Source organism: Protopterus annectens, chromosome 14.part0, assembly GCF_019279795.1.
Source record: "Protopterus annectens isolate FY-2018-M chromosome 14.part0, PAN1.0, whole genome shotgun sequence".
Taxonomy (NCBI): Eukaryota; Metazoa; Chordata; order Ceratodontiformes; family Protopteridae; genus Protopterus; species Protopterus annectens.
The window spans coordinates 1,052,832,385-1,052,854,201 of NC_056748.1; the positions used below are offsets into that span (position 1 = coordinate 1,052,832,385).

At 42.9% G+C, this 21,817-nt stretch overlaps 1 protein-coding gene across 5 annotated transcripts in view; it reads left to right on the forward strand.

Moving 5' to 3' along the window:
• Window positions 1–21,817, forward strand: part of CCSER2 (coiled-coil serine rich protein 2) — a 1,462,971-nt gene that overhangs the window by 201,542 nt on the left and 1,239,612 nt on the right. For all 5 annotated transcript variants that reach the window (XM_044056871.1, XM_044056872.1, XM_044056868.1 and 2 more), the window contains exon 2: window positions 5,199–6,510. In XM_044056871.1, the coding sequence (XP_043912806.1) occupies window positions 5,343–6,510 (1,168 nt within the window). In that variant the 5' untranslated portion in view covers window positions 5,199–5,342. The remainder of the gene's footprint in view (window positions 1–5,198; window positions 6,511–21,817) is intronic.

The following is a 21,817-nucleotide window of genomic DNA, read 5'->3' on the forward strand; positions in this document are numbered from 1 at the left end:
CTCCTGCTTCCTTATAGTTTGGCCATCCTCCCTTACCTCTGCTTTGGGATTCTACCCAAGTGTAAGGACTGCAGCAATGTGAGATGAAGAACATAGTACAGTTTTGTACCTACCATAAATGTAGATGTTCGAAGATCCACATTGCTGCAGTCCAATTTACCCTCCCTCCTTCCCCTCTGTAGTTAGAGGCGGTTGTGTGGGTTGGGTTGTAAATATGGTGTATATTGTATATTTTGTACATATTTTTAGTGCTAGGTTGGTGGGTTGTTTGTTTGCTGTCTTTTGGTTTTGACCTTTCTTTCTAGGGTCTTCTGACATCTGGGGCAAGAAAAGACTGAGGATATGACGTCGGTCATGCGCATTTGTACCCTGACGTCCTGATGTCAGTCAAATGCGCCTTGACCGACGTCAGCCTTATACTTTGATATTCGGGCCGACCGAGGACAGCGGACTACCCAAGTGTAAGGACTGCAGCAATGTGGATCTTCGAACATCTACATTTATGGTAGGTACAAAACTGTACTTTTCACATGCTGAAATATCAGCAACATACCATGGAACTCCTCAAACAAAAAAATATCTTCTTTTCCTGCTTGTGCAGAAAATAGAGTTACAAGACCTGATGCATTCTGCAAGTCAAGTAACTTAAGCACACCTTACAATGTGGTTTTAACACCCTAGAAGCATTTTGCAGGGCAGCAGTCACTGGTTCTGTCCTAAGAAGGCATGCTTGGCTTAAGGGACTGACTTTGCCAGACCATGTCAAATCCAAATTATTGGGCGCACCCTTGCACAAAGACAACTTATTTGGCACCAAGGCAGAAGAGGTTTTAAAAAAAATGGAAGCAAACGCTAAATCTATGCAGACAGACTTGTTACAAGTCCAGCCACCGAGGTTCGGTAGGCATTGCCCCTCCAAGCACTGGTCCTTTCCTGCCCCCTCTAGGCTAACTCAGCCCAGAGCCAGGGGAAGCAGACCCCCCAGCCAACAGCCCCAGGGAATGCAGAGATCTAAGCAATGGAGTTCCTCCTCTTCAAAAACAGGGAGTGCAGAGCCACCCCCTTATGGTAAGAATTCATAATGACTTTACACTTCCATCCATTTCCTCTGCCCACCTGCTTGTGCCCCTAGGAGAAAAACTCTCCTTCCACGCAAAAAAATGAGCCACCATTACCAGTGACCGCTGGGTCCACAACAGTGTCCCAGGGATACAAATTTTATTTCCACCCTCTGCCAGCCCCAAAAGGGTTCCCAGATCTTCCTCCAAACCAGTGGGTAGAGGCCAAAAAGCAAGTCCTTTCCCTGCTCTCCATGAGGGCAATAGATCATGTTCCTGCAGAACAGATGGGCCAAGGTTTCTACTCCAGACTCTTCCTGGTACCCAGGAAAAGAGGGCACATGGCACCCCATCCTCTATCTATCCATTCTAAACACCTTTCTGGTGATAACAAAATTCAAAATGTTCACCCTCCAGCAGCTTCTACCTATGCTTTCCAAGCATGTTTGTTTAGCCACCCTAGACCAAGAGGCCTACCTACACATCCTAATCTTAAAATCATGCAGAAAATGCCTATGTTTCAGGGCAGGATCTATACACTTTCAGTTCTCTGCGCTTTCCTTTGGCTTAGCTACTGCTCCCAGAGTATTTACAAAATGCCTGGCTCCCGCCATTGCTTTTTGCAGACAGATATTCAAATTTACCCATACTTAGACGACTGCCTGATTCAGGCAGACAGTCAGGAAAAGCTGCTACAGCATCTGACCTTTTTAAAGGACCTACTGACCTCCCTGGGGTACACTATCAACAAAACAAAATCAAAAGTAGTCCCCACACAAAAAAAATTATTCCTGGGAGCAAGCCTAGACACAGCATCCCAGATGGCATTTCTTACTCCAGTATAACAAGACTACCTGCCAGGCTACTTCTCTCAACTATCCAAGGATTTGTAATAGTTAAACATGATGCTTTTTTATTTCTAATTCCTTGTTAAATATTGATCTTAACATGTATGTAAATTCTTCAAATTGTAGAAAGACATTAGATTTCCATCTTCTAGTAATGGTCTTCCACACACATACGTTAACTGGGGCAAGATGCTAAGGACAGGGAAAGAAGATAACAAAAGCTAAAATAAGATAAGAAATATAGGAATAAGAGATGGGCCCTTCCTGAAAGATCACAGGATGGCGCAGTGGTGCAGCGGTAGTGACGGACGTTAGGGTGCGAGTAAGGCAAGTGTGCAATGTTGACGGTCTGTAGGGGTAGGGGTGGGTTAAGTGAGTTAGGGTTAGGGCGCAGGTTAGGTAAGGGTGCAGTAGTGAATTTTTTTGGGTTAGGGGCGGGTTAAGTGAGTTAGGGTTAGGGCGCGGGTTAGGTAAGGGTGCAGTAGTGAATTTTTTTGGGTTAGGGGCGGGTTAAGTGAGTTAGGGTTAGGGCGCGGGTTAGGTTAGTGTGCGATAGTGACGGACCTTAGGGTTAGGGTTTCGGTTAGGGTTGTGGATAGTTGTGTATGTAAAGTTTAGTGTTTGTTTGTTAGGATTTAGGTGTGCTTGTGTTGTGTGTGTGGTTTTTGGTCAGGGAATTTGTTTTGTTTATTGGTTGTTGTGATGATGTGTTGAGTGTGTGCGGTGTCGTGTTTGTGATCTGTCGATGATGTGGTGTCGGTGATGTCGTTGTCGATGTTATGTGTTGTTGGTGTTATAACCTAGAACCATATATATATATATATATATATATATATATATATATATATATAGGTATGGTTTCACTTTAGAATCTCGAACTACTGAAATATCGAATTTCAATAGCTCGAGACCAAAGTGTTCTGCACATGCACAAAAGTGCACAATCACGAATGCGGAAAAGCCGAATCTGCGGTTGTGGAGGCGATTCCCTGTGTTAGTGATGTGCAGTGTGGTATGTGGATGTAGCTGGAGATTCAGGTAATTGATGTTTTACTAGAGGTTTTGTTTAGGGATTTTAGTGTGTGTAAGTGTGTTTGGAGTTTTGAGGTAAGATTGTGAGTGTGTAAGTGTTGAGAGTGGTGGTATTTGTGTGTATGTGATGTGAGTTTGTGCAAGGGAAGTATAGAATGTGTAGTGGTTTTTGTGTGTTTGTGTTTTTAGTGCAATCTCGGAATTAGTGAATATAAGTAGCGGGGGTGTGGGGGGTGCTTATATGTAGGGTCTGCGCAAGTGTTTGTTTTTTTGTGTTTTGTGTGTGCTCTTTTGGTTTGTAGTTTAGGGAGGAAAGTGTAATGTGTGCTTGTTTGTGTGTGGAGTGTTTATGTGGGCAGTCACGATTTTGAATTTCGCGCTTTTGGGGTTTCGGGTTTTTCAGTTTTCGGCTTTAAAGTCTCAAGATACCGAATTTCAATATTTCAGTATTTTGGGATTGTAAAGTGAAACATATATACATATATATATATATATATATATATATATATAAAATGTGTTTGTGTGTGTGTATATCTATATATATACATATATATATATATATATATATATATATATATATATATAGTTTCACTTCAGAATCCTGAAATATCACAATCCTGAACTTCATAATCCTAAAGCCCAAAATCCTGAATCCCAAAAAAGTGAAAACACACAGGATACATATACTGATCATAAACAGCGCAAACCATATTACGTTCCACCATACACCTCCCCACACCCCCTGCTACTTAAGTATATCATCTCCAAGATTGCACTTCACTACACTATCATGAGTTATGTTGTAGTATAGCACGTTAAAAGGGAACATTACTAAGGTTACAACAGGCAGTCATGAAATGTGATGGCATGTTTGCCATTTTATTCTGTGGAGTGCAAACTTGGATTTCTTATATTGAATTAGCAGGGAACATTCTGATGAAGTTCGATTACATATAATCTAACCAATGAAAGCGCTCAATGGGAAAAAAATGGAACGATCACACTTGTAAGTTTTGCTGATTGCTAAATTACTTTTTAAGAACTGAGCTGCTCTATTTGACTGCACTCCTCTACTTGCTGCATGTTGAAGGGATAAAGCTGGATTTTAAAAGGAATCCATGGTCTCAGGTTGATTTCTTCCTCAACTGGAAGTTTTGAAGTTCTTAGGTGTCTGCAGTATTCTTCCTAACTGCAGTTTTTATGTATTAAGTTGCTTATGTGTATGTATATATATATATATATATATATATATATATGTATGAGTGTGTGTATGTGTAGACAGTGGCTCGTGCTGTTATGATTTTTTTCTTGTGTAGAATTTCTTGCAGCATCAAATAATGCATTTTACACACATGAGCACCTCTATATTTTACCACTGTGATAAGTTAACAACAGTGTTTCATTTCTTTAGCCATATAAAAAGAGTCTACAGTACCCATCTTCTGCTGCACAACATAGGCAAAGCATTGATGGGAACATTGCTGCAGACACAGCAGAAATTTCACACTCCAGCATTCAGAATACATCTTTCCGGAACTTTCTGGTACATTCCCTGCGCATCGTTTACAGTGTCTCCTATTTCTCGTAAAGGAAGAATGGTCATTACTGTGGTTACCTTATGACTGTATCACTGAGCATTGTGTTGTCCTGCAAAAGATTAGACTGAGTGAACCTGAAAGACAAAAACCTGTTTTACCTGTTAAAGCACCATCTGATCTGCTGAAGTGATCACAGCTGAATGATTGTAGGCTGATTACTGATATTAGAATAAGTGATGCCAGTTTATACTAAACAGTAACTGACCATGGGCTGGCTAACCATAGAGCTTGTTACTATGCGCCACAAAGATTATGGCAGTAGCATGCAGTATGACTTTTAGCCTCATTTGTGGTCATTTTTTGTATTTAAAATTCCAGTATAATTATTTGATTAGTACATTAATTGTACTAACCAAAATATTTTATTTCTTGCATGCTGTTGGTTGAGAACTTTTTGTTAATCATAGTTTTTATGATTTTAAAATTATAACAAAAATGTGAGAAAATGATCTGCTTTCAGTATTCCACTATAGTCTTTGGTTTCTGGGGTAACCTCCCATACTAATTTAAGCTGTTAAAAGGCAGGAAAGGTTCTCATGTTATGATGACTACACTAAGTAAAAAAAAAAATTGTAGCTTACAAGTTATTTTGATGGGATTGCATATGGCTGTAAAGTTTATATTGCCAGATTGTGTTTTTAATGTCTGTTACTTTCTTTCAGAGTGTGCAGTAATGAATACGTTTGACATGTGATGGATGATAAAGTACAAGACAAAAGCACGGATCTTTCCAGATTCCAGCTTTTAGTGGAGCGAAATCTGTGCAGATTGTATTACTTCCAGCTTAAAAAGAAATCTCTCTTCTCATGGATAACTCTTCCAGTTCTAGCAGAAACAGTGGTAGGAAGAGCAGGGTTGGGCATATGCCCTCTTCTGTATTACACTGGAAGAAATCAGACAAGGAGAAGATGGTTCTTGCTCCTCCTTCCAGTCAACTGTCCTGGTCTTCAGAAAACTCTGCCAGCATAGAAACAAAACGTATACATACCATGTCTGCAAAAGAAATGGGGAAGACTGTCCTTTCTGGATTTCCTGAGCCATCAAAATCTTCTAAGGACACTTTGTTAGGACCTGCTACCTATTCAGGACAGAATACCAGCAGGTTACAGTCTAGTAGCATACATGTTAGAAGGCCCATCGCAAGATTGCAGAAACCTATGGTTTCATCAGTATCTGCCAAGGCTAGTTCAAAGCAGAGTTTGTCATCATCATCAGACAGTGTGGAGTCTTTACGTTTTGAGAACATTGCTAGGTCTCAAAGTTTTTCACATTCCAAACAGAATTTGTTGCTGCCTTTTAAACCTTTGACCAGATCACATTCCTTTAACAAGACAGCAGACCTTACAGTTCCTTGTCGAAATAAGCCATTTATTTGTAGAAAGAAAAATAATACAGATCCATTGCTGAGGAATTCAGGTTCCACTGACGTATGTGGTGATGAACTCAAGTGTAAAAATCCTGTTAACAGACCAATTTCAAATGCCCCATTGTTAAACACAAGAACATCATTTATACCCATTAGCAATTCTACATGTTCCTCTTTTATACATAGGGGACATAGTCCATGTTCAAGAGGTGGTGTACGAGTTTTTAAACGAAAACATGGAAATGGAAATAAGAATTCTGTTAAAGATTTGTCTTTAGTTATGAATGACAGTTGTAAAGAAAAAGGAACAGAGTGGTTTGTACTCGGACCAGGAGTAACATCCATAGAAAAAGAACAGCACGACATAATTCCTGATGTAATAAATTTAAATGGCGAGGTAGACGAAATATCTATTTCCTCATTATCATCTTGTGATAAAAATGACCAAAGTGAGGAGTGTGATGTCGCAGACATGGACGACCAAGAAAGGAGGAGCTCAGCCAGGCAGTCGGAAGTTTACATTGCGAAAGACAAAAGCAGCCTTATGAATACATCAGCAGTATTAGAGCTTTCAGTCACTGATCTGGCTGAAGAGTCTCATCTTGATGGTAAGCAAGAGCATTCGCTTAATAAATACACTCCAGCATTTTATTTTTAGTTGAGATTTAGTTTTATTAAATAGCTGAACTTTTTTGTCTTACCTCATTTACTGTTTTGTGATTTTATACATGTTATTTATTGTCTAGTGTTTTCATTCCTTCAGTAGGAATTTGTTTTACACTCTGAAAAGCCTTTTTTTCACTTTTTCTGTCAGTCGTCGTTTCTAAGGTATCAGTTTGAGATGCATTTTAATAATCAACTGCAGTGTAATATGCTTTCCCTTTGTTTTGTGTGGCATTATAGTACTTTTAGTACAAAAACAAGTGTATATGTTATAGTTTTCTATATGTGAGAAGATATTTTGATTGCTTGTGTATGCTTGGGACCCTTAAGACAGTGTCTATTTTATGGACATGGCTTACACTTTCTAATCACGATTCACCATACTGATGGGCGCTTTGGAGGCTAGCAAGGGTCATCCCACTGTGTGTTAGATGGTTAAAGTTAGTATTCATCAGGTGTAGGTGGAACAAGAGTGTGACTAAGTTTGACATCTAATTGCATTTCAGATAGAGACCATTGATAGTATCAGATGAAGAGGTGTTGAAGTCTAACCTTTGGCAAAATGTTGGCCAGTCTTAACATCGCAAGTAGTGTACTGATGGGACTATGGTAGACCTTTGGTGCTTTTGCTTAGAGGCCAAAAGAATTAAAGCAAAGTAGTATCAACTGGACTCGTAAAGGAGGAGGAGGGTTAATTTATATCTGTCCAGGACAGTGAGATAAGTGCATTATGGAAGGTGATCTGTGTCTTCCAATCAAAAAAGCTCTAGGAAACGTAGTGCTGATAGAGTAGAAGGGAATTGGGCAATGCATGTTGTGGAGGAACTGTTAGGCATGCTCCGAGCCAGTCTGAAACATTTACATCTTCAGCTTGTCAAGGCCCATAGGGCAAAGAGACTAAATGAAGTAGATTTTACCATAGACATATAAATACCGTATAAAGCACCAGCTACAGGCCTCCATTTGTAGGTCCTTAAGAAGAAGCGGAGACAGAATATTTGGTAATCGCAGGTAAAAAAATTGTCTGTGTGGAGCACTTTTTCCCATCTATGTGATGGAGCCAGGTTGTGGGGAGGATTTTTTTTTTTGGGTTACCTCTACAATGAGTGACATTAATGCACCTTGTCATGTCATATTATTAAACATGATGCACGCTCAGATGTAGTGGAGGTAATGGAGGGGCAGGAAGTGCTCACTGTGAATGTGTGAAAGTGTGTTTCTGCTCTTTAAGCAGGAAATGGCATCAGAAGCTGATACTGGAATGAATATAACCACATGGAAATTTAATCTTCAGAAGCAGTGTGGTGAATGGGGGAAGGAAAAGAGAATGGAGAAGGACAAACAATCAAGCCGAATGAAGCTGGAATGGAGTGTGCAGAGATGCTGTGAATTCTGGGTTGGCAGCAAGGACATTAACAGATCCCAGAGCAAAAATTGGGCCAGTGGAAGATGTTCTTAGAGATAGCTACCCATTAATGATACTAATTTGAATGATTTGAATAATATGTCCAGAAATATAAAAAGGGCAACCAGCAAAATACAAGTAACTGAATAAAGTAAAAAATAAAACTGGCTAGGCAGAGAGTAAAAGCCAAAATATTTAATAAAAAATACTTAAAATATTCACAAAAATACTACTAAAACAAACAGGATGAGCACTTTCATACTCAAAGGTACTTCGTCAGATCCATTCTTGCATCCGTTAACATTCCACTTGTATAACTCCGTGTTTAAGGTCATGTGATTTTAACAATGACTTAATGGGGATGATTTCATTTAATCCCTTGCCTGCGTCAGCCCTTAACAAATGCATCCATTTTATTTCAGTGCATTCAGTTCTTGTTTTTATGTTACCACCTCTCAGATTAAGTGTGTAATTTTCTAACACCATATACTTGAACCAATGTTCACAACTTGTTGACAAGATATGTTTGGACAGTGCATTCCTATCATCCTTTCTATTGACAGCATACACATGTTCTCTTATATGATCTCTCAAGCAGCGGTTAGTCTTTCCCACATAGAAACTTTTGCAAATAGAACAAGAAGCACAATAAACAACATTTTTGGTACTAGAATCTGCATAAAACCGCATATTGAATGTCTGTCCTGTTTCTGGATGTACAAAATGGTCATCCTTATCGATATATCTACAGACAGTGCAGTGACGACAGGGGAAGGTCCCTACTCACTCTTTAACTGTCCCCCCCTCACGATCTGACGGGTTTATAACACAGCAGTTTCTTTAATGATGGACGATTTTTGAAACAAAAGGAGGGAGGTTCACCCAGCAGTTTCTTACAATTGTCAACTGAAGCCAAAATCTTCCAGTGTTTCTTGACAATTTCACAGACAGACTCTGAATCCCTGGAATATGTAAGATTCATACATACAGGTTGAATAGAGCTACTGGTAACAGGGACAAGATCCTCACTTAAGCCACTAAAGTATGGTCTAGTACGTGTGTCCCTTAGCATGACTGCATCATTCTTTGCAGCTGTTATGTCTAGGTCACAGTACCCTCTTTCCATTAAATTCAAGGCAAGTGTATCAAAGGAGCCATACTTGTCACTGTCTCTTGTGCTTAGTCTGGCTGTCCTAAAAAACTGGCCTTTGAGGACATTCTGTTTAACATGTTTTGGATGCATACTGTGTGAGTGTACTGTGTTATTAGTCTTGCGGGGCTTAACATATTGTCTCATATGTATAGCATCTAGTGTCTTAATCACTGTAACATCTAGGAAAGGTATAGACTCTGTGGACCATTCATAAGTAAATCTGAGAAAGTTGGTTGTGCTGTTTAAATAGGACACAAACTGGTCAAGGCTTTCTAATGTGTCTCCCCATACAAGGAAGAGGTCATCCACATAACAACCATAGTAGAGTATAGATTCCTTGAACCTGTTGTCAGAAAGAACATTCTGCATCTCTCTGTCGGCTAATACCATATTGGCATATCTGTTGGCACACACCGTGCCCATAGCTACCCCTGATGTTCTTCGTGTTTCACCGTTGCAGTCATCACATTTGGGTTATCTGCCTGCAGGTAGCCCTCAGCCGGCCTGAATACAAGAGTCTTGGATTCCTGCGTCCGATGCTGTCTCTTCTTCCATGACATCAAGTCGTCAGGGGTATAAAACATGCAGCCGACGTCATTACATCAGTCTTTCTTGCCGTGCGTTGCCCGAAGCAGAAGCAGTTTGCAAGTGCCGGTCAGCTGACTCCTGAAATTTTCGTTTTCGTGTTTCAGAACCGAAGTCTTCAAAAAAAGATAAGTACCCCGTTGGGGATCTTTTTTCTTGCTCCAAATGATGTTATTAAAAGTTAACAGTTGTCTTACCTGTGGAAAGCAAATACCTCATAAAGATTTTCATTCGTACTGCATTCCCTGCTTAGGCCAGACCACGACGTCCCTCGCTGTCGATTTTCTGCCTTGTTCAACCCCCGAACTGTTCATTGTCGGGCTATCTTTGCAGCAAATTATTTTGGTACTCTGTATCCGTACTCCGAAATGGCTTCGTTAAGCCATCCGACTACCGATCTTCCGAAAAAACTTAAGGATATAGACAGAGACAGACTGCATAGGTCCAAAATTGTCGACGATGCTTCCATTAAGCTAGTCACCAGTCTGCTGGTACTCAGTGAGGCACTTTCGCAGCCCCTGATACCCGCTACTTCAGATTCGCAGGCCTCTACTGAGACCCATTTGGGTCCGGTATGCCACGAGATGCTTCTTCGACTATGGAACCTGTGGATGTCTCTACCTTGGATGGATCTGGAGCCGCTGTGCAGGCACTGGCTTCTGAAGTTGTATTTTGGCCTACAGATTTGCATTTTAAACAGTCATCTTCTTCATCCAGGCCTAAAACCCGCACCACGCCTAGAAAACCGATGCCCATATGCCTAAAACACAAATGCTTAGAATGGCTGAAGACCTTATTACCTTAATTAGGGGAAGCCAGCCTTCCCCCTCTAAGAGACCTAGAACTGATTTTTCCTTCTGATTCTTCTGATCAGGAATCTAATATTTCTGTTCCTTCTGATTGCTAGGATTTGCCCTTATCTACTTATGAGTATTCTGATGCAGAGGATTCCATTCCCTCTGCTTCCCCTCCAGAAGATTTATATTTTGGTGAAACCTTGCACACTCTTGGGGAGCATTTCTGCTAGGAAAGCCAGGATTACTCTGACTCCAAAAAGAGGCTTAGGGAATTCTTACTCCTTCCTCAACACAGGCCTTTAGCTGTCCCTCCTGTTCTGTACATTGTAGATGATGCTTTCGTGGAATCTAGCCTTTCCCCAGACACCATACCTGAAGCTCCCAGAAAATCTAACCGGTATTACAGAGCACCTGACACTCACAAGTTCCTCTTCAAGAATCCTACTGCGGATCCAGAGACCATTTCCCAAGGACCAAAAGGCATTAAGGCTACTGATGCCAAAAAATCCTACCCCTTCTGATAAAGATTCTAGAGCCTTGGACAGATGGGGTAAGAAGGTATACACTTTTGCTACTTTGGCCATTAGTACCAGCAGCATATTATGGGACTGCTTAAACAGAAAATTATGTTGATTCCTGACTCTGCTGAACACAAAGATTACAGGATTTAATGCATTCTGCAGAACATGTTGGTAAACATACTTTGCAATGTGGTTTTGACTCTTTAGAAGCATCTTGCAGGGCTGCTGTCACTGGGTCTGTACTTAGAAGGCATGCTTGGCTTAAGGAGCAAAACTTGGCAGACTGTGTTAAAGCTAAATTACTGGATGCTCCCTTAAACCAAGAATGCCTGTTTGGCAACAAAGCAGAAGTCCTCAAAAGGATGGAGGAAAAAGCTAAATCTATGCAAACTGTTAAAGATTTCCTACAAGTACAGCCTCCCAGATTTATTAGTCTTTGGCCTTCAAAGAAATGGTCCTTTCCAGTCTCTTCCAGGCCTTCTCAGTCCAAACTCAGGAACAGCAGACAAACCTAGGTTACAGTCTCAGGCTACACACAGGCCTTAGCAGTGGGGGCGTTCCCTCTTCCAAAGCGGGGAGTAGTAAGCCACCCCCCTACAGAAAAATGGCATAATGACTTAACCTTAACCCTTCCAAGCCCTGCTCAACTGCCTGCTCCCTTAGGAGGAAAGCTCGCCCTGCATGCGAAAAAACTGAGAACTCATTATCCAGGATAAATGGGTTTTGAATATAGTTTCCCAAGGATACAGATTCCACTTCCACACCCTACCAACCCCAAACGGTTGGCCAGACCTACCCCCAAATCCGTGGGTGGAGGCCCAACAGCAGGTTCTGTCTCTTGTAAGTATCAGGGCTATTCAACCTGTCCCAGCAGAACAAAGGGGACAAGGTTTTTATTCCAGACTTTTCCTGGTACCCAGAAAAGACAGCTCCTGGCATCCTCTCCCGGACCTCTCTATTATAAACACCTTTCTGGTAATCCCAAAATTCAAAATGCTAACACTTCAACAGCTGCTTCCTATGCTAGGCAAAGATGCCTGGTTGGCAACTTTAGACTTAAAAGGAAGCTTACCTGCACATTCCAATAAGGGAAGCTTGCAGGAAATACCTACACTTCAGGGCAGGCTCCATGCACTATCAGTTCTCTGCACTTCCCTTTGGCTTATCTACTAATAATAAATAAATAAATAAAATAAATACTGTGCCCAGGGTATTCACAAAGTGTCTAGCTTCAGCCATTGCAGTTTGCAGGCAGAGAAATATTCAAATATACCCATACTTGGACGATTGTCTGATTCAGGCAGAAAGCCAGGACTTGCTATTAAAACATCTGGCATTCATAAAGAAACTTCTAACCTCACTGGGGTACACCATAAACAAAAAGAAATCTTACCTAGTACCCTGCCAACAGATTGTATTCCTGAGAGCAAGCTTGAACACAACTTCCCAGATGACTTTCCTCACTGCAGAGAAACAAGTTTATTTGACAACCTACTTCAAACTATTGGCCACAAAGACCTAACTATCTGCAAGGAAAATTCTGCAAGCCCTGGGGTTCATGGCCTTTTGCATTCTACTAATTCCATATGCAAGACTGCATATGAGGAAACTACAATGGTATCTAAAAAGCCTATGATGTCAACATTCTCAGAACCTGGAATCAATGATTTCTATCATTCATTGTTTAAAGACAGAGTTCCTTTGGTGGACAGAGGCCTGCTACCACAGCACGGGGCTCCCTTTCACTCTACCCCCTGCTGCCCAAACCTTAACAACAGACGCATCAGACTGTGCATGGGGGGCTCACTTGGCAGGGCAATGCATTCAGGGCGAATGGAAACAGAGACAGATGCACCTACATATGAACCAAAAAGAAATGTTAGCTGTACAGAATTCCCTGACAGCCTTCAAACACCACATTCTTCCAGGACAACTATTGGTAAAGACAGACAGCACCACAGTTATGTGGTACATAAGCAAGCAGGGGGAACTCACTTGTGCCCTCTCTGCAAACTAGCCATGGCTCTGTGGAACACAGCCTTGAGCTACCAAGTGTACCTACAAGCTCAGTTCCTCCCAAGCAAGCTAAATTCACTGGCAGATGACCTAAGCAGAAATATCATGGACCCACGCGAATGGAAACTGGAACCAAAAATATTCAACCTCTTGAGTAATAATGGGGGACTCCAGAGGTAGACCTGTTTGCCTCCCCTCAGAACTACCAATTGGACAGGTTCTGCACAACGACTTCCCACAGTCAAGCTTGGAAGGTGGATGCCCTATCCTTTACCTGGGAAATCCTCTCGGTTTATGCCTTTCCTTTTCGGTTTAAGCCTCTCCTCTCGAAGGTTCTGCAAAAGATCAAACAGGACAAGCTAAGGACAATACTGATTGCACCAGACTGGCCACGCCAGCACTGGTGTACCCCCTCTTGTGCAGTATGACACTGCTGAAACCATGGCACCTGCCTCAGACCCCTTCCCTGCTGTCCCAGCAGGCTGGCCAGATTCTGCACCCTCGGCTTCAAACCCTGAACCTTGCAGCCTGGCTAATTCCTTGAGCTCTCCAATAGCATCCCCTCAGTAAGCAGGTGCTGGATGTCATTCTGGAGGCAAGGAGGCGTAGTACTAGAAAATCCTATGCTGAAAAGTGGAAACGATACTGTTCCTGGAGCCAGACTCAGGAGATGGGCACAACGGTGCCCGGCTTATCTCATATTCTTCAGTACTTACCAGAAGTGCTCCACAAGGGCCTATCCTTCTCGTCAATTAAAATTCATGCCTCTGCCATTTCAGCACATTATAATACTGATCCACCCCTCTTCTCTCACCCCCTGCTAAAGCAGTTCCTTAGAGGGGCCAAACATTAAGACCCCCCCCAGGAGAAGCCCCTACTCCAGCCTGGGAACTTAACTTTGTATTGGAAAAGCTCACTCTCCCTACCTTTGAGCCAGCTGCAACTGCAGAGTTTCAATACTTTCTTGGAAAACAGCCTTTCTTCTAGCCATCACTTCAGCAAGAAGAGCGTCTGAATTACAGGCCCTCATGGCAGTGGAGCCCTTCATTATCTTCCATGCAGACAGGGTTTCCCTCAGGACCAATCCTTCCTTTATGCCCTCAGTGGTGTCTAGTGTGGCCCTAAATTAGTCCATTCAATAGCCTACTTTTTCCCTAATCCACAAAACAAAGGAGAACGAATACTACACTCTCTGGACATGCACAGACAACTTAGATTTTATTTAGGCAGGACTAAGCCTCTCAGAAAATCTGAACAGCTGCTACGTGGCTTTGGGGAGCAGAGGGGAAGGCCACTTCAAAGCAAACAATTTCTAAATGGATAGCCCATTGCATTCATTTCTGCTACAAGCACCATGGAAAACCTACCCCACAGAGGATAAGATAGGGCTGCAGCTACCTCCTACAGCCTTTCTCAGAGGAGTCCCTACCTGGGACATCCTAGAAGCTGCTACCTGGAGCTCTGTACATACCTTCACCAAACATTACCACATGCCTATTTTTAATAAATCCAGAGCTGGTTTTGCCACTGCAGTCTTGCAGGGTTTAATAACCGGCCCTAATGCTCTCTAACTTCCTCCTCCCTTCCTTAGCTTTGAGAATCAACCCAAATGTAATGACTGCAACAGTGAAACACGAAGAACATAGTACAGTTGTATACACTTACCATAAATGTAGATGTTCGAGTGTATTCACTGTTGCAGTCCTGGTTACCCTCCCTCCAGCCCCCTGACTTCTCTTGGTTCTACCTTTCCTTCTTGTTTGGTGTATTTAAGTTTTCAGGTGTATTTGCTTTTTGATGGAGGTGTACCATAACATATAATTGCTTCCCATTGTGGGGGTACCTGACATCTGGGGCAAGAAAAACGGATGTAATGGTGTCGGCTGCATATTTTATACCCCTGATGACCTGACGTTATGGAAGAGGAGATGGCATCCGATGCAGGAATCCACAACTCTGGTATTCAGGCCGGCTGAGGGCTACCCACAGGCAGATAACCCAAATGTGATGACTGCAACAGGGCAACATTCAAAAGCAAACTTCTCGTTACTTAAGACTGAGGTGGAAAGGTTCACAGCCCCCATGCTGAAGGACAACACTGTCCAAGCTGCTGAATCCCTTACAAAGGCACTCTATGAGCACCTGCAAGAATGCATGGATCATGCTATCCCAAGCAAAACCAAGACTCACTCCTCCAAGAAAAGGAAACCAGTCTGGTGGACCCCTGCCATAAACAAGTTATACAAAAGGAGGAAACTAGTGCAGAAAAGAGTAAATTCCCAAGAAGGAAAGACATCCCTGATCAGTATCCGCAAGAAACTACGATCCCTCATAAAATCATCCAAGGCTAGCTTCGAAAGAAAAACTGCCAAGGACTCCAAAGATAACCACAAAGCGTTCTTTAGCTATGTCAAGAACCTAAGTGGAAACTCTCAGATCTGCTCTGAGTTGGTGCAGAATGGCACAAAATACACTGAACCGACTGATATTGACAACATTCTGACAGACAGGTTTAGTGCAAACTTCACCCCCCTCTCACCCCCTAAAGGGCCCATAACCATACCAGAAGAATGTAGTTCCCCGGCAATCACTGATACACAGGTTAAAACAGCCCTATCCAAAGCCAAAAATACAGCTTCAATGGGACCAAATGGTGTCCCAGGCTGTGTCTTACACGAACTCCAAAATGAACTAACCCCTCACCTAAACACACTGTTCAAACTCAGCTTCTCTACAGGCTACGTACCCATAGAGTGGCACACAGCAACAGTTATCCCACCCCACAAAAGTGGGATCACAAAGGACCCCGGGAAGTATCGCTCTATAAGCCTGACTAGCCTGGTCTGCAAGGCTGTGGAGCGCATCATCATGAAATTCATTAACAGAGACATTCATTAACAGATCCTTCAAACATTGGACCCTACCCAGTTTGGTTTTGTTAAGGGCAGATCATGCCTCCTAAACCTGGTGGACTTCTTTGAGACAGTTACCAAGGCTTTAGACGAGGGAAAGGAGGTCCACACAGCCTACCTAGACCTCGCTAAGGCTTTCACCAGCATTCCCCATATTTGTATTATAGACAAGCTCACCAGCCTGAACATAAACCCTTATGTCACGAGGTAGGTTGCCACTTGGCTCATGGATAGAACCCACACGGTGAGAGTTGCAGGCTGTAGGTCTGACTCTAAACCATTTACAAGTGGTGTTCCCCAGTGCTCAGTCCTGGGACCCCTCCTTTTCGGTATATACTTCTCAGAGGTACAGGCAAGCACAGGAGGGCTATGGCTGACCAAGTTCACAGATGCCTGCAAACTGGGGGCCATAATTGACTCTCCAGCTGATAGACATCCTCCAGAAGGGTCTCACTGAGATGGATACCTAGTGTCAAAATCATGGCCTCAAGCTAAATGCCAAAAAGTGCATAGTCATCCCCTTTGGAAAAAAAAATACCCGTGAACTGCCACATACGTGGTAGTTCCCTAAATACAGAAAATGAAATAAGGGATCTGGGGACCCAAGTAGATGGTAATCTCTCCTTTGATAATCATATTGCCAAGGTGGTTAGAAAATCCTTCTATGTGGCCCACCTAATCCCAAAATGGTTCACATGTAAAACAAAAGAGGTTATTGATGTTCATAGTGTTTCACTGTTGCAGTCATTACAATTGGGTTATCCTGCTGGCAGGCTGCCTGCAGTCAGCCTGAATTCCAAAGTCCTGGTTCGGTGTCGGTTGCTGTCGCCTCTTCCCTGACATCAGTGAGCCAGGGGTATAAAAGATGCAGCCAACTCCATTTTCTTCAGTCTTTCTTGCCGCGCGGTGCCCAAAGCAAAAGCAGTTCGCAAGTGCCGGTCGGCCGACTCCTGAGATTTTCGAAATTGAATTTCAGATCCGAAGTCTTTAATAAAGCTAAGTACCCCGTTGGGGAAACTTTTTTCTTGCTCCAGACCGATGTCAGAAAAAGTTAACAATTGTATTTCTTGTGGGAAGCAAATACCTCATAAGGATTTTCATTCATACTGTATTCCTTGCCTAGGCCCTGACCACGACGTTGCTAGTTGTTGGTTTTGTGCTAGATTTAACCACCGCACGATAAAGTGTCGGTACGATTTTGCTTTTCATTACTTTGGCTGAAGGTTTAACTATATAATGCCGTCGGAACAACCGGCGACCAGAATTCATAAAAAGCGCAAGGATAAAGAAAAGGACAGGCATCCAAGGTACAAAACAGACGACGAAGCCTTTTCTAGGTCAGTGGCCGGTTCACCGGTGCTCAGTGAGGCGTTTTCGCACCCCCTGATTCCCGCTACCTCAGAGCCACAGGTCGCCTCCGACTCCCACGTGGAGACAACTAGGCCTCTGGATACTCTAGGTATTGGCCCTTTGGAAATTAATCCCTCAGATGGGTCTGGAGCCGCTGAGCAGGCATCGGCTTCTGAGGATGTTTTCAGAACTACACAACTGTATATAAAGCCTACTTCAGCATCCAAGACAGTCTGAAGCAGTTTTAAAGACAAGGAAACAAGTACAACATTCTCCAGGACAGACTTCTATGCCTAAGAAACAGATGCTCAAAATGGCCGCAGACCTAATAAAGGTTCCCATCCCCCTCTTGATAAGAGGCATAGGCAAGATGCTGAATGTGATTCCTCTGATCAGGTTTCCATTTCCTCTGATTCCTCTTCAGAACTGGGATATTCTATTCCTCCCTATGAGGATTCTGATGCTGAGGATTCTATTCCTTCAGCTTCTCCTCCTGAGGATTACTTATTTGGGGAAACCCTGCATACCATGAGAGAGCATTTCCACTGGGAGAGCCAAGATTATTCAGATTCTAAGAAAAGGCTTAGAGACTTTCTTTTACTTCCTCAGCACAGACCTTTTGCAATTCCTCCTGTTCTAGACATAGTAGATGATGTATTTTCAGAGTCCGGCCTGTCTCCAGACTCTTTACCTCCTGCACCTGTTAAGCCAGACATACTACAGGGACCCAGATTCCCATAAATTTCTATATAAAAACCCTGCTGCGGACCCAGAAACTGTCTCACAGGGTCCCAAAGGGGTCAGGGCTGCTACTGCTAAAAACCCTGTCCCCTCAGATAGAGATTCTAGGGCTCTGGACAGATGGGGGGAAAAAAGTCTACACTTCTGCTACCTTGGCTGTAAGGGCTTTAAATTGTCAGTTTCATATGCTCAAATATCAGCAATACTTAATGTCTTTGTTAAAACAAAAAATGTTGACAAATTCTGAATGTTCTGAGAACAAAGATTTGCAGGATTTATTGCATGCAGCTGAACAAGTGGGAAAACATACTTTGCAATGTGGTTATGATTGACTGGAGGCCTAGTGCAGGGCCGCAGTTACAGGTTCTGTTATTAGAAGGCATGCTTGGTTAAAGGAACAGAATCTGCCTGATCATGTTAAAGCAAAATTATTGGATGCTCCGTTACAGCATGATACTTTGTTTGGTGTTAAGGCAGAAGAAGTGTTGAAGAAAATCGAGGATAAAGCTAAATCTATGCAGACAGTAAAGGATTTCTTACAGGTACAGCCACCCAGATTTAGCAGGAACTGGCCTTCTAAGAATTAGTCCTTTCCAGTGTCAGACAGGCCACAAAGAGGCAGATTCAGATGCCCTAGAGGCAGGCAACAGCCCCAGGGCTCATACAGGCCCAAACAATGGGATGTTTCTACCTCCAAAAGCGGAGAAGACAAATCACAGCCTTATAGGAAACAATCCCAATGATTTCCCTCTGCCAATGCCAAGCACTTATCTTTTGGCAGCTCCCTTAGAGGGGAAGCTAGCACTTTTTTTCACAAAATTGGCACAGGATCACCCAGGACAAATGGGTCTTAAATATAGTCTCTCAGGGCTACAGGTTCCACTTTCACACCCTTCCAAAGGCAAAAGGTATGCCAGACCTGCCACACAATCAATGGGCAGAGGCACAAAAACAAGTTTCATCTCTCATGGACATAAGGGCTATTCAGCCAGTGCCACAACAAGAGCAGGGACAAGGATTTTACTCAAGACTCTTCTTAGTACCAAGAAAGGACAAAGCCTGGAGACCAGTTCTGGACCTGTCTGTTCTAAATACTTTTCTGGACGTTCCAAAATTCAAATGTTGACTGTGCAGCGGCTTCTGCCCATGCTGGGCAAGAAGGCTTGGCTTGTAACTTTGGACCTCAAAGAGGCATACCTGCATGTCCCAATCAGGCAGTCTTGCAGAAGATACCTCAGATTCATAGCTGGCTCAATGCACTACCAATTCTCTGCACTGCCCTTTGGCTTATCTACTGCGCCCAGGGTCTTCACAAAATGCCTGGCACCAGTAATTGCGTTTTGCAGACAGAGGAATTCAAATATTTCCCTACCTGGATGACTGCCTTATTCAAGCAGAGACCGAAGACATTCTACTAAAGCATCTGGCATTTGTAAAAAGATTTCTAATTTGCCTAGGGTACACAGTAAACGAAAAGAAATCAAAACTAGTATCCTCTCAAGAGATAATATTCCTGGGTGCAAGCTTAAGTACAACTGGCCAGATGGCTTATCTCACACCAGACAAACAAAGGCAACTGACTTATTACTTCAAAAACATGGCAACAAAGACCAAGCTATCTGCAAGAAAAATTCTGCAGGCTCTGGGCTACATGACATCCTGCATTCTACTAATTCCATATGCAAGACTGCATATGAGGAAACTACAATGGTATCTAAAAAATGTTTGGACTCAACATTGCCACAGCCTGGAAACATTAATTACTCTCATTCCCTGCCTGCAACAGGAGTTTCGATGGGGGGCACAGGCCTGTCACCACAACAAGGGACAGCCATTCGCTTTACCCACAGCCAGGCAGACACTAACAACAGATGCATCAGATTATGCGTGGGGGGCACACATGGCAGGAAAATGTATTCAAGGCACATGGCCCACAAGCCAAATGCATCTTCATATCAATCAAAAAGAGATGCTAGCTATACAGAATACCCTGACAGCCTTCAAGGACCTACTTCATCCAGGACAACTGCTGATAAAGACGGACAATACTACAGTCATGTGGTACATAAACAAGCAAGGAGGCACACATTCCTACCCCTTCTGCAGACAAGCCATGACTTTGTGAAACACAGCATTGACTTATCAAGTATACCTGCAAGCACAATTCCTGCCAGGAAAGACAAATACTTTGGCAGACGAACTAAGCAGAAACCTCATGGATCCTCACGCGTGGAAACTAGATGCACAAATCTTCAGAATGATAACAGGGAAATGGGGATGCCCAGACATAGATCTATTTGCCTCCCCTCACAACTGCCAGCTACAGAGATTCTGCACTCGGACTCATCATGAACAAGCATGGAAAGTGGACGCCCTTTCATTCAGCTGGAAAGCCCTCACAGTATATGCCTTCCCTCCTCTGCCTCTCCTCCCCAAGGTACTCCTAAAGGTCAGACAAGAGAAGCCAAAAATGATTCTGATTGCCCCAGACTGGCCACGCCAGTACTGGTACCCAATCCTTCAGAGCTTGTCTCAAGGCCCAGCCTGGACATTACCTCAAATTCCTCATTTGCTGACCCAACAAAACAATCAGATCCTACACAGCCAACTCAGAACCCTAAATCTGGCTGCATGGCGGATAATGTAACCATTCAGAACACACCTCTCTCTAAAGCAGTTATGCATGTTATTTTGGAGGCCAGGAGGACCAGCACTAGAAAATCTTATGCAGAAAAATGGAAAAGATTCTGTGCTTGGAACCAGGCACAAGGAATTGACACGCTTGGAAAAAACATTCCTCAGATTTTACAATACCTAACTGAGATGCTGGACAAAGACTTATCCTTCTCATCAATTAAGATCCATGCCGCTGCCATTTCAGCACATTACAATACGGACCCACCTATTTTTTCTCATCCATTGCTAAGGCAGTATCTCAGAGGGGCCAAAAACATAAGACCTCCAAGGAAAGCTCCAATACCTGCATGGGACCTCAATTTTGTCTTGGAAAAACTCACACTGCCTCCTTTTGAGCCAGCCAATACAGCTGAGATAAAATACTTATCATGGAAAACAGCTCTTCTCCTAGTAATAACTTCAGCAAGAAGAGTCTCAGAGTTACAGGCACTAATGGCTGTGGAACCTTTTATTATTTTCCATCCGGACAGGGTTTCTCTAAGGACAAACCCAACATTTATGCCTAAGGTAGTGTCCAGTGTGGCTCTTAACCAAACCATACATTTGCCTACCTTTTATCCAAACCCACAGAATAAGGGGGAGAGACTTCTGCATTCTTTGGACATACACAGACAGCTACACTTTTACTTGCACAAAACTAAAGCTTTCAGAAAAACTGAGCAACTCTTAGTGGCATATGCTGCAGGATAGCAAGGAAAAGCTATTTCAAAGCAGACTATTTCAAAATGGATAGGCCACTGCATTCGTTTCTGCTATTCACAACATGGCAAATCAGTGCCTAAGGGCATTAGGCCACATTCTACCAGAGTAGCAGCCACTTCAGCAACCTTCCTCAGAGGAGTACCAACCAAGGACATTTTTGAGGCTGCAACCTGGTCTTCAGTGCACACTTTTACCAAGCACTACCACTTACCTCTTTACTCTAAATCCAGAGCAGGCTTTGCCACTGCAGTTCTGCAGGGCCTCATAGCCACTCCTAATTCTATTTAGGTCCAGCCACCCAACTTCAGCTTTGGGATTCAACCCAAGTGTAATGACTGCAACAGTGAAACACGATGAACATAGTACAGTTGTG